This window comes from Panicum virgatum, chromosome 9K, assembly GCF_016808335.1.
Source record: "Panicum virgatum strain AP13 chromosome 9K, P.virgatum_v5, whole genome shotgun sequence".
NCBI lineage: Eukaryota > Viridiplantae > Streptophyta > Magnoliopsida > Poales > Poaceae > Panicum > Panicum virgatum.
In genome coordinates, this window is record NC_053144.1 from 67,604,193 (window position 1) to 67,614,974 (window position 10,782).

Sequence of the window (10,782 nt, forward strand, 5' to 3'; positions counted from 1 at the left end):
GGGGTGTTTTTATCTGTACTGTGTGTGATTTTATTCAGTCCGATTGCACGGTATTTGCTCTTTATATTTATAGTATCACTGTATGCCTATTGTTTCTGCAGCATTTATTTGTTCTCGTGTGAAAGTGAAATTCTATTTTCCTGGGAACACTTCTGCATGTGTGTGCTATTATATGTTCGATTCTACTTTCGGCACAAAAGCTCAAAAGGTTGTTATATGCTTTTGAAAAAATTGAACAAGACAACATATACAGATAAAAAAAAAGCGTTGGGACTGCATCAATTTATCTTAGGCATGATGAAAAATGGAGAAATTATTTTCTCACAGATAAAAAGCGCGTATTATGGTCCTTACCACTAAAATGAAAGATCAAAGCAATTTTGGCAACAAAAATAGTAAAGGAAGCCGCTTAGCTTATATATCACAGTTAAGGAGAATTTGCCGTGGTCAACCAAAGGCGCCATCGAGGAGGCGCTCCATGGCGAGCACGGACGAGCCCTTCACCTCGCCGTCGGCTCGGACACTTAGAGTTACAGCCGCGCGCGCCAACCCCTTCAGCTCCGCGGCCTTCCGCCGCATGCCCCGCGCCTTCTCGCCGTCCCCGAGCACCGTCTCCACCACGTCCCTCACGTGCTCCCACCCCTTGCCCAGCCCGCCGAACATCCTCCCGGACGCCACCTCCATGCCGACTCCGAGCTCCTCCAGCATGCGGGAGTCGAACACCTGGTCGGCGAGGAGCGGCCAGCCCACCACCGGCACGCCGTGCCACAGGCTCTCCAGCACCGAGTTCCACCCGCAGTGGCTCAGGAACGCGCCCGTGGACGCGTGCGCCAGGATGCCCACCTGCGGCGCCCACCGCCGCACCACCACGCCCTGCGCCGCCGCCGCGACGCGGTCCTCGAAGCCGTTGGGGAGCCACTCGCCGCGGAACTCCCCCGTCCCGTCGAACTCCACCGGCGGCCGCACCGCCCAGATGAATGGCCGCCCGCTGGCCTCCAGCCCCCGCGCCAGCTCCACCATCTGCGACGCCGGGATCGTGTTCTGCGACCCGAACGACACGTACAGCACGGACGCCGGCGGCTTGGAGTCCAGGAACTTGATGCACGCGTCCTCGTCTCACGCGGTGTCCTCCGACGAAGGTGTTCGGCCGCCGGTGAGGGGACCGACGGCGAACGTCGGCAGCCCGGAGAGCTTCCCGATGAGGTGGAGACCTTTCGGCTCGATCTCTTCGGAGGTGTTGATGACGAGACCGCCCGAGTGGCAGAAGTGGAGGCTGCCCATCCGGCACAGGTACGCCAACATGGGGTTCGCCGCGTAGTCCTCCGTGACCACCACGTTCAGGAACTCCTCGTACCGGACGCGAACGTCGGGGAAGTCGTGCAGCGCCCGCTCGTCGGCGGGCGCGGCGGGGCGCGGGAACGCTGGCGGGCGGAGCCAGATGGAGAAGGTGACGGCGGAGGCGTAGGCGCCGGAGGTGAGGAACACGCGGTGCTGGACGCCGAGCGCACGGGCGCTCTCGGCCGTCCAGCCCAGGAAGATGTCCGCGAGGACGCACACGTTCTGGCGCCCTTCTCTCCCCGCGAGCTCCGCCACGAGCTCCTCGAACGGCGGCCGGAGCAGCTCCGTGGCAAAGTAGAAGGAGGGGAAGGAACGGAGCGGGACGGCGTCTGTGCTCTCGGCGTCTGGCGGCAGGCCATGGTCCGAGGGCGAGAACGGCAGCTCGGCGAATCCGATGGACGACCCGGGCGGCACAGAGAGCCGGAGGCCGGCGACGTTGCGAGGCGTGCTGACGATGGTGACCACGAGACGGCGCTGGCCGCTGCCGCGACGCTGCGCTAGGCTCTCGAGGCGCCTGGCCAGGTTGAGGAACGGGATGAGGTGGCCTTGCGCCAGGAACGGGAAGAGGAGGAGGTGGTGGCCGTCGCCGTGGTCTTGCTCGTGACCCATGGCGGCGGACGGTGCGAGGACGAGCAGCTGCTTGTCCTGGTGTCGGATGGGCCTGGTATGCTCTGTGAGTCTGTACATATATACCGTGCCGCTTGGCAACTGTGTGACTCCTATCCTACGCTGCTAACGCTTGGCGTTTGTGCGGGGTAGCGGGGCAAAATGGTGAGCCGAAGTGGACAGGCACTCTCGACTCTGGAGACGGGCGCATCCGCTCAAAGGCATCACATGTGTGCCAATGGCCTGAGATGCACTCGGGCTGTCGGGCAGCTGCATTTGCAAGATCATAAACCACTGGATCAGTTTCGCAAAAAAAATGCATCAGGCAGGGTTAATGAACAACTGTATGCATGGAACTTCGGATTCTGTATATTTGTGTATGCTATTGCTATGGCATCAAATCCGGCTCTTCTAGCCAGGCAGGGGCGTAGGCAGGGGGGCGGGCAGGGGCCTGGCCCCCTCTATGGTACCCGAATTTGCATTGAACATTTAAATTTTGATTAAATTTTTCTATAAATTAATATGGTTGGCCCCCTTTTAATAATGAAAAAAAACAAATTCCTGGCTCCGCCCTTGTAGCCAGGTGATAAAAACAAGACACATCAGGCCGTGATAAACCATGCTTGCGAGCGACTTCGTCGATGCCGTCCATGGCCCAGCAGTAAATTATACATCTAGACGACATTGTCAGTCTTGAACAAGATAGTCTCTGTAGATCTTTACATGTTCAGTTTGTCTTTACCGTCCCTGTTACGACCGAAGGTTTAGTATGCACTTGTCTTGCCATGTACTGACATTTCTAGGCAAATTTTATGAACGAACAAGATCCAGTGAATGATTACGGGCATTTCCCTAAGATTGTAGTAGATTTAAGCTATATATTGCATCAGCTTTTCTTTTTCTGGCCTCCAAGTGGTTTCGTCTCCACTCTACAGCATGCCACAGATTGTGTCAGCTTATATGACTCATTGAATCAGAGTGGTCAAATCATTAATGGCACTGACGTCCAACGAGTGTTTTAGGTTATCACAAAACGCCAACAAGTATAGATTCAGGGCAACTGTACAAGGCTAGCCAAAGAAGCTTGAAAAGCATATGGCAAACACGTACCTGAAAGTTCTTTGTAAATTACAATCATCAATCCCATATACATTGTTGGGAATAAAAGCTCCCATACGACAGCCTTTCAGCAAGGAACTTAGCAAGGTTTGCAGCTGCAGGTCCAGGTCTAAGCACATCTTGGTTGCCTGGAACATCGCATGGACTGTCATTCCCAACACCTACACACCACCCTCCTGTAACGAACATAGGCCATGGTCCGAGGGCGAGAACGGCAGCTCGGCGAATCCGATGGACGATCCGGCCGGCACCGCGCGCCGGAGGTCGGCGACGTTGCGAGGCGTGCTGATGATGGTGACCACGAGACGGCGCTGGCCGCTGCCGCGACGACGCCCTAGGCTCTCGAGGCGCCGGGCCAGGTTGAGGAACGGAATGAGGTGGCCTTGCGCCAGGAACGGGAAGAGGAGGTGGCCGGCGCTGCGGCCGCCGTGGTGTTGCTCGTGACCATGTCGGCGGACGGTGCGAGGACGAGCAGCTGCTTGTCCTGGTGTGGGATGGGCCTGGGATGACGTCGCCCGTGCCGCTTGGCAACTGTGTGACTCCTACGCGGCTAACGCTTGGCGTTTGTGCGGGATAGCGTGGCAAAATGGTGAGCCGAAGTGGCTAACGCGCGCATCCGCTCAAAAGGCATCCATCACATGTTGTTCTGCCTATGTTTAGTGGGTCCACGTGGCCCCGACCAAAGCCAAAAAAAAAAAAACAAACAACCTGGGGTCAAACCGCCCGGACAAGGACAGCCATTGTCCAGCAACAAAACAACCCGTCCGTCGGCAGCTAGCTACGTGCGTCGTGCGAGCCTCTCATCAATCATCATTGGCCCCCCTTCCCCGCGACGAGCGCGCCATTGCCCCCGCCTCTAATTTGTAAGCGCCATCCAGGCCACCTACTCCATTTCTCTGCAGCAGCGCCCCAATCTTCGCCTCGAGGCTCCCCTCTCGGAGGTACTTGCGCGCGTCGTTCTTCTCTTTCTCCGCCATCGCCCCACCCTTCTCGATCGTACCATTCGTGTGTGTCTCGTCTAATTTATTTGGTGTTGCTCGCCGTGGGAATGAGATCACCAGCATTTTGTTGATCAGTTCGTTTTCCCTTACCATTATTTCTGGCTAGATTAATTCAGGCTTTCTACCAGGATGCTATGTATGCGTTTGTGGTCCAGAATCTCCGAGCAGTACTTTTTTATCTTTTTTTTTTCTGTTCTTGTAACACAGCAACACTAGAGTAGTAGCCGATTAACGATCGCCTCATATTTCAGATAACTTTTTTATTTTCTTTGCTTGAGTATACCAGATTGATTTTTGGCTACTATCATTCAGAGCACTATTGCTTCGTGGACATTACGATACAAACATGAGTTCACAGCACTGCAATCGAATTGTTATGTTGCAATTATCTTTTTATCATAAAATAAGGGAATACATGTATTGAGAACGTCCTTGTTTCACTTGTAATAATCGTAACCTTTGCAGGATATATATCCTGAGCTCTTGCCGATTGGCCTAATGGAAAATTATTGCTTCAGACTATTCTGCTTTATTTGGTAGCAAGCAGTGCTCGTGCACAACCCCTAAATTTGAAGATCTTTGATCCTATGTATTCGTGTTGCATCAGATCATTTCTGGCTTACCATCACCTCAATGAAATACAATGCACATTGTCATTCAGTTTCGATTGTACTCCCCCCCATAGCATTTTACCTGAACAAGCAATAATCTTCTTAATTCTTTTTTCAAAGACCTCTACTTTCTTTTATCAGGTTGATAGGGCGACCCAGCAATGGCAGAAGTCCTGTCAGGACCTCATGAACACCGTCTAAGCTCTGGTGAGTATGCACATAGTTAAATACCATAGGCTTTTCCTTGTTGACTATGCAGGATTATTAGAGCAACTCCGGCAATAACTCCTAAATCAGACCCTCTGAATGCTAAATGGAGACTAGGATTTCTAAATTTGATTCAACGCCAACAATAATCATCAATTCTAACTTATAAGAGCAACTTCAGCAATAACCCCTAAATCATACCTTCAAAATGTAAAATAGATGCTACCTCTATTTTACAGGGGCTTCTAAACTTGCTTCAACTCCAGCAACTACCCTGAATTCTCACTTATAATTGAGGGCTCACTAAAGATCCCATAGGATTGGAGGGTGGAGGAGAGGATTTGGATGCCTCCCCAAAATAGATAGCCTAGTAGAGGGCCTGCTTTAGTGCATTTTTTCTGTTTAACCCTCTGAACTTAAGACGGGGGTTGTTTAGAGGGTATGATGGAGTGAGCAACTCCACCAATAGCCCTAAAGCAGACCCTCCAAATATTAATAGGATTGCCTCTAGCAATAACTCTCAGTTCTAACTTATAATAGAGGGCCCACTAGAGACCCCCTAGGAATGGAGAGCGGGGGAGGGGATTTGGGGGGCCTCTACAAAAAAGAGGGTCAGCAGAGCCGCTGCGGTGTATCTTTTTTACTTAACCTACTAAACATTAAATAACGTCTATTTGGAGAGCCTGCTAGAGTTTCTCAGGCTCCCAGAGACCCCATAGAATAGCTAGGTTGGTTGAGGAGAGGATTTAGAGGTGTCCCCAAAACAGAGAATCTAGTAGAGGGTCTACTAGAGTGCATTCTTTTCATTTAACCCTCTGCACTTGATATAGGGGTTGTTTGGAGGGTCAACTGGAGTTGCTCTTGTACTATTGTACTATTTTTCTATGTCCTAATAAAAACTTATAATATTTCATAATATCTGAATGTGTACATAATTGTATTTGATTGAAAATTTACATGTATGGCAAACAGAAATTTTGTTGCCAATCAATGACAATCTAACATAATTGTTAAAAGTCTAATTTAGTATGTGCAATGAAAACTTTGCAGAGTTAACTTTTGTTAGAAATGGTGTATGCAGCCTTAGATGGAAACTATGACGAGAAGAGGAAATCCAATGTGGAATATTCAGATGATGAAAAGAAAGCCATGATCGCGTCTCTGAAGAAGAAGGCGATGAGCGCATCACATAAGTTGAGGCATTCCATGAAGAGGGGGAGAAAGAGCAGCAAGGTCATGTCCATCTCAATCTTGGATGAGCGCGATCCTGAGGAAGTGCAGGCTGTGGACGCCTTCCGCCAGCTTCTTGTACTTGAAGAGCTGCTACCATCGCAGCATGATGACTACCACATGATGCTTAGGTGTGTGATATAGTAATGGAGCATCTTGTTGTATGATTGCATTTTAACGTGGAGCAGTATTTCTGAAAGTTGTGATGATACAGATTTTTGAAGGCACGAAAGTTTGATATCGATAAGGCAAAGCAAATGTGGTCTGATATGCTGAAGTGGAGAAAGGAGTTTGGTGCAGATACAATTCTCGAGGTAATACAGCTCCCACAGAGTTTGATAAAAATAACTTCACTTTGGTAGTTTGGTGGATACGTTCTCATCAATACTTACAGGTTAATTCATAAATTGTTGTCACATTTTCTTTTTTCTATAATGCCATCTTAGGAATTTGAATTCAATGAAGCTGATAAGGTGGCACAATGCTACCCTCAAGGTTACCATGGGGTTGATAAGGAAGGCAGGCCTGTTTACATTGAACGGCTCGGACAGATTGATGTCAATAGGCTCATGCAGGTGACCACAATGGATCGTTTTGTCAAGAACCATGTCAAGGAGTTTGAGAAGAACTTTGCTATTAAGTTCCCAGCTTGCTCAATTGCTGCGAAGCGCCATATTAATCAGAGCACAACAATTCTCGATGTGCAAGGAGTGGTATGCATTTACAAATAGGTTGGAAGTTTACTTAATTGTTGCAATTATACAGTGAGTTACCTAAGACAAACACATTTTCAGGGAATGAAGCAATTCAGCAAAGCTGCAAGGGACCTCATCGGTATGCTTCAGAAGATTGATGGTGATAACTATCCGGAGGTAATTCCTTTGATATTTAAACAATACTTGCGCATGCATTTTGAGCAACATTTTTTGTAAAAAAAATACTTTTCTTACCACATCCGTTTTCTTGGTCCCAGACGTTGTGCCGGATGTTCATCATTAATGCAGGCCAGGGATTCCGGCTTCTATGGAGCACAGTGAAGAGCTTTCTTGACCCGAAGACCACTGCAAAGATTCATGTATTTTTTTTCACATTCTTTAGCTATGTTTCTAGAGCTCAATTAGAAGAATAGTTCATGAGTTATGTATTTCTATAGGTTCTGGGTAACAAGTATCAGAGCAAGCTTCTTGAGGTGATTGATGCTAGGTAAGAAGTAGTACTCTAAAGTATTTGTGAAAATTTTTAGATCATTTGATTTTTTGAACTCCAAGTTTGACCATTCATTTTATTCAAAAAATTTGTGAAAACTAGTCAAATTTAAGTCATTTTTGAAGAAATTATATTGATAAAGCAAACACAACAAAAGAATGGATATTTTGCATATATTTTTGAATAAGACGAGTGGTCAAACTTGTATTCAAAAAAGTCAAATGACCTATTATTTAAAATGGAGGGAGTAGCTATGAGCTTGAGTGCTTGACTAATAAACTCGTGAGCTACGTCTATGACACACTTCTAACTTACGTGTGCACATTTTTACTATTCAGCGAGCTGCCAGAATTTTTCGGTGGAACCTGCCAGTGCGAAGGTGGTTGCATGAAGGCTGACAAAGGCCCTTGGATGGATCCCGAAATTGTAAAGGTGCGTAATCCAATCTTGTCCTTGACCTCAACCCTGAAGTCTTTACTACAGCTACACATCATCAAAGTCACGAGGATAAGGCACTAACTGAGCATCCCTACGCCACATTGATGTGAAGATGGTTCAAAGTGGTGCTGAGAGGTGTGGATCTCTCAGTTCGCCCTCTTTTGAGGCTGAGCAGAAAATGATTTGTGAAGATGATATCATATATCCTAAGGTAAAAATAATCGAACCATTATCAAGTTATCATGGTTATTGGGGTCATTATTACTACTATTTATGCCTCTCTTTCTTATTCATTTAAAATCAAGAAACAAGCTTCTTTCAACGGGGAGGCACAATTAGTTGGAGATGGTCAGCACACTTTGTCAAGGAAAATTTGCCGCAGCCGAATTGAACATCCTCAGTTGTCACCTGTCCACGAGGAACTTATGCCTACCTCATATCTTGTAAGACATTCTTTATTATTGATTTTTCAATAACATTCGTTCTACGAAATAAATCTGCTGCAAAGTTCTTAGTTAAGAGTTTTAGCTTTGAAGTTTGAATCTCAGTGTACAAAATGATATGTTCTTCTCGTTGAAAAATCGGAAGCTTAAACCTCAATAATCGCAACATAGAGACTGTGTGTGTTCCACTTCTCATTTCTCTACAAACTTTTTCAGACCCCCGGTTCACCTTATTCTTGCGATGTCCCAATGGTTGAAAAGGCCATAGATGCTATTTGTAAGAGCCAGGAAACACTACCAGATGAGAAGCTCGCCATCACCAAAGGTTAGTACCAAACCTAACGACGACCCAACAATCTTTGACAAAGTATTACAACTAATGTTTTCCTTCCACTAGTAGACTGAACAAATATTTTCCTTCATCAGCTGTTGTAAATGCCTCTACTGGATCAAACCCCCCACTCTTTGGTAGCATCATAGCACTTGTGATGAGCATTGCAACGATGCTCCGTGTGACCCGCAACATGCCTGGGAAGGTACTTGGCGTTGCCATAGGTGGCAGTAAACCAACCACCCTCACGAAAAGTAAATCAAAAATCCAAGCACGGCAGAGATCCAAGATATCACTAGAGGCTGTGAAGGCGGCTGATGAAGATGGGGTATCTGCGAAGCGCCTCGCCGAGCTTGAGGAGAAGATCATTGCACTCATTACAAAACCTGCAACAATGCCAGCTGACAAGGAGGAGATGCTGCAGGCTGCAGTCAGCCGCGTCAGTGCACTGGAAGAGGAGCTTGCAGCAACAAAGAAGGTATCATCTTCAACTTACTTGAATACCACTACAAGAATTAAAAAAAATTGCGATGGGGGTCCACACATTAATAGCCTTTTACCTTTCTTAATGGCCAACAGTTTTTAAGTATAACTGGACCATTTACACTGAGTGGAAATGAATTCCCATCTAACTATCACCAACCAGGAAAAGCAGATCAGTGCCCAAATAAACAAGCACACCCCTTCGACCACCTACTGGCAATCTGTCAGCAATAGTGGCAAATCTAGTAGTAGTTCTTACCTTAATTCTTATATTTCTGTATCAGTAAATGACCTAAAACAGTTCGAAGTATATGATATTTTGCATATTTCTAAACCAATTAATCTGTTTACAACCTGTCTTTGAAATGAGTTTTTGCAGGCCTTGCAGGAGACTCTTGAGCGTCAAGGGGAGATTGTTGCATACATTGAGAAGAAAAAGAAGAAGAAAAGCAAGGTAACCAACTGGAGAAAAAACGCATCACAAAATAAAATATGTCCCAAGTAGTACATACAACTATGGCCAGTTCCTCTTTGAAAAAATAATGATGTTCAATTAAATATACTGGTATAATAATGCGGTCATTCTAATCAAATGATTTTACTAGAATTCGTTTGCAAATCATTATGGATTTGAAGGACTCGGTAATTTATGTGCTCCGAAACTATCCTACATCCACTACAGCGAGTACATCCTCTCCCAATTCATGGAAATTAACGCTGCCCTTTGAAATTGTGCCTGCAGCGTTTGTTTCGTTGGTAGAAGCGACCAACAATGAATCATTCACGTCCAGGACAAGAGATTCTGATTGTGATGGAAAATAGTGAGCTGGTGTTCGCATCTACCAGTAAACTACTGCGATTCTTATTGTAACATATATGTTCTTTTATTCTTCTTTTTTTTTCCTGCATTGTTGCAAATTATTTGTCGAAGCTGCTCATGTGTTGTACCTTACCATGTGGATGTGCTGCCAAATTGTGAATCCCGCAAATGCAATGACCAATTATGGTTGGATGGACTGCTGAGTATTGCCAATAATATAAATATATTTATGATACAAACTGATGACAATATGCGCTCTTTGCTATTGAACACGTGCATGATGTGTCTATTTGTTAGATCAATTGGATCGACTAGGGTGTAAATCAAATGGGAGAACTCACTTTCTGTTGGGGAAAATACTGCTCGTAGCCCGTACCGCATCCATGGCGCCGTACAGTGGCGTCGCGAGTACGCAGGGGTGGCGGCGGCGCGGTGCAGTGGCCGTTGCAGGGCAGGGGTGGTGGTGGCGCGGTGCAGTGGCCGTTGCAGGGTCGCCGGAGACGTGAGGTCGACGACGGTGTGGCGCAGGGGCTGCGGGCTTCCCGTCGCTTTAGTGCCTCGCGTAGATCGGGTCGCGACTAGGGTTTTCGGTGGGGTAACAGAACGGAGGCGAACCTCGTGTATTGAGCCACTGACCCCACCTCTCTCTTTTATACGGCACTGCACGATGGGGGCCCACCAGCCGTGTTGGGCTGGGCGTCCCCGATCAGGACGTGAGTCAAGGGGTCCGAGCGGGCCGTTGGGCTTGACTCAGATGAGATCAATCTAACATTCTCCCCCTTGATCTCATCTTATACCTTTTAACTTTATACATTTCATTTCTTTTCATATTTCATCACAGATCAATGCATAGAGCAGCTTCATCGTCACGGTCAGTTGCCGATAGATTCAACAGCTACAATACACGTCTCTGTTCTGAAATAGATTCTTTAGCTTTGGGCCCTTTATT

The 10,782-nt window shown here is 47.1% G+C and overlaps 3 protein-coding genes across 3 annotated transcripts; 1 reads left to right on the plus strand and 2 right to left on the minus strand.

Moving 5' to 3' along the window:
- Positions 1–256: 256 nt before the first annotated feature.
- LOC120648904 (UDP-glycosyltransferase 92A1-like) lies at positions 257–1,089 on the minus strand. The gene has a single exon (XM_039925537.1). It carries the CDS (start codon positions 1,018–1,020, stop codon positions 448–450), a length of 573 nt encoding a protein of 190 aa, XP_039781471.1. The 5' UTR covers positions 1,021–1,089; the 3' UTR covers positions 257–447.
- On the minus strand, positions 257–1,989 carry LOC120648903 (UDP-glycosyltransferase 92A1-like). The gene has a single exon (XM_039925536.1). The coding sequence runs from the start codon at positions 1,945–1,947 to the stop codon at positions 1,117–1,119; it is 831 nt and encodes a 276-aa protein (XP_039781470.1). The 5' UTR covers positions 1,948–1,989; the 3' UTR covers positions 257–1,116.
- A 1,852-nt stretch (positions 1,990–3,841) lies between these two features.
- Positions 3,842–10,082, plus strand: LOC120647323 (phosphatidylinositol/phosphatidylcholine transfer protein SFH12-like). Its single transcript, XM_039924085.1, has 15 exons — positions 3,842–4,004; positions 4,817–4,882; positions 5,964–6,243; positions 6,327–6,426; positions 6,559–6,825; positions 6,907–6,984; positions 7,086–7,187; positions 7,266–7,315; positions 7,657–7,750; positions 7,869–7,967; positions 8,062–8,199; positions 8,416–8,524; positions 8,626–9,008; positions 9,393–9,467; positions 9,756–10,082. The coding sequence occupies exons 2-15, from the start codon at positions 4,837–4,839 to the stop codon at positions 9,771–9,773; spliced, it is 1,839 nt and encodes a 612-aa protein (XP_039780019.1). The 5' UTR covers positions 3,842–4,004; positions 4,817–4,836; the 3' UTR covers positions 9,774–10,082.
- The last annotated feature ends 700 nt before the right edge of the window (positions 10,083–10,782 follow it).

Excerpts from the sequence above, each read along its gene's own strand:
- LOC120648904 (XM_039925537.1), bottom strand. The coding sequence starts at position 1,020 with ATGGTGGAGCTGGCGCGGGGGCTGGAGGCCAGCGGGCGGCCATTCATC.
- LOC120648903 (XM_039925536.1), bottom strand. The coding sequence starts at position 1,947 with ATGGGTCACGAGCAAGACCACGGCGACGGCCACCACCTCCTCCTCTTC.
- LOC120647323 (XM_039924085.1), top strand. The coding sequence starts at position 4,837 with ATGGCAGAAGTCCTGTCAGGACCTCATGAACACCGTCTAAGCTCTG. Across the intron at positions 4,883-5,963 it reads TGAACACCGTCTAAGCTCTG|CCTTAGATGGAAACTATGAC; the intron begins GTGAGTATGCAC and ends TGGTGTATGCAG. Across the intron at positions 6,244-6,326 it reads GACTACCACATGATGCTTAG|ATTTTTGAAGGCACGAAAGT; the intron begins GTGTGTGATATA and ends GTGATGATACAG.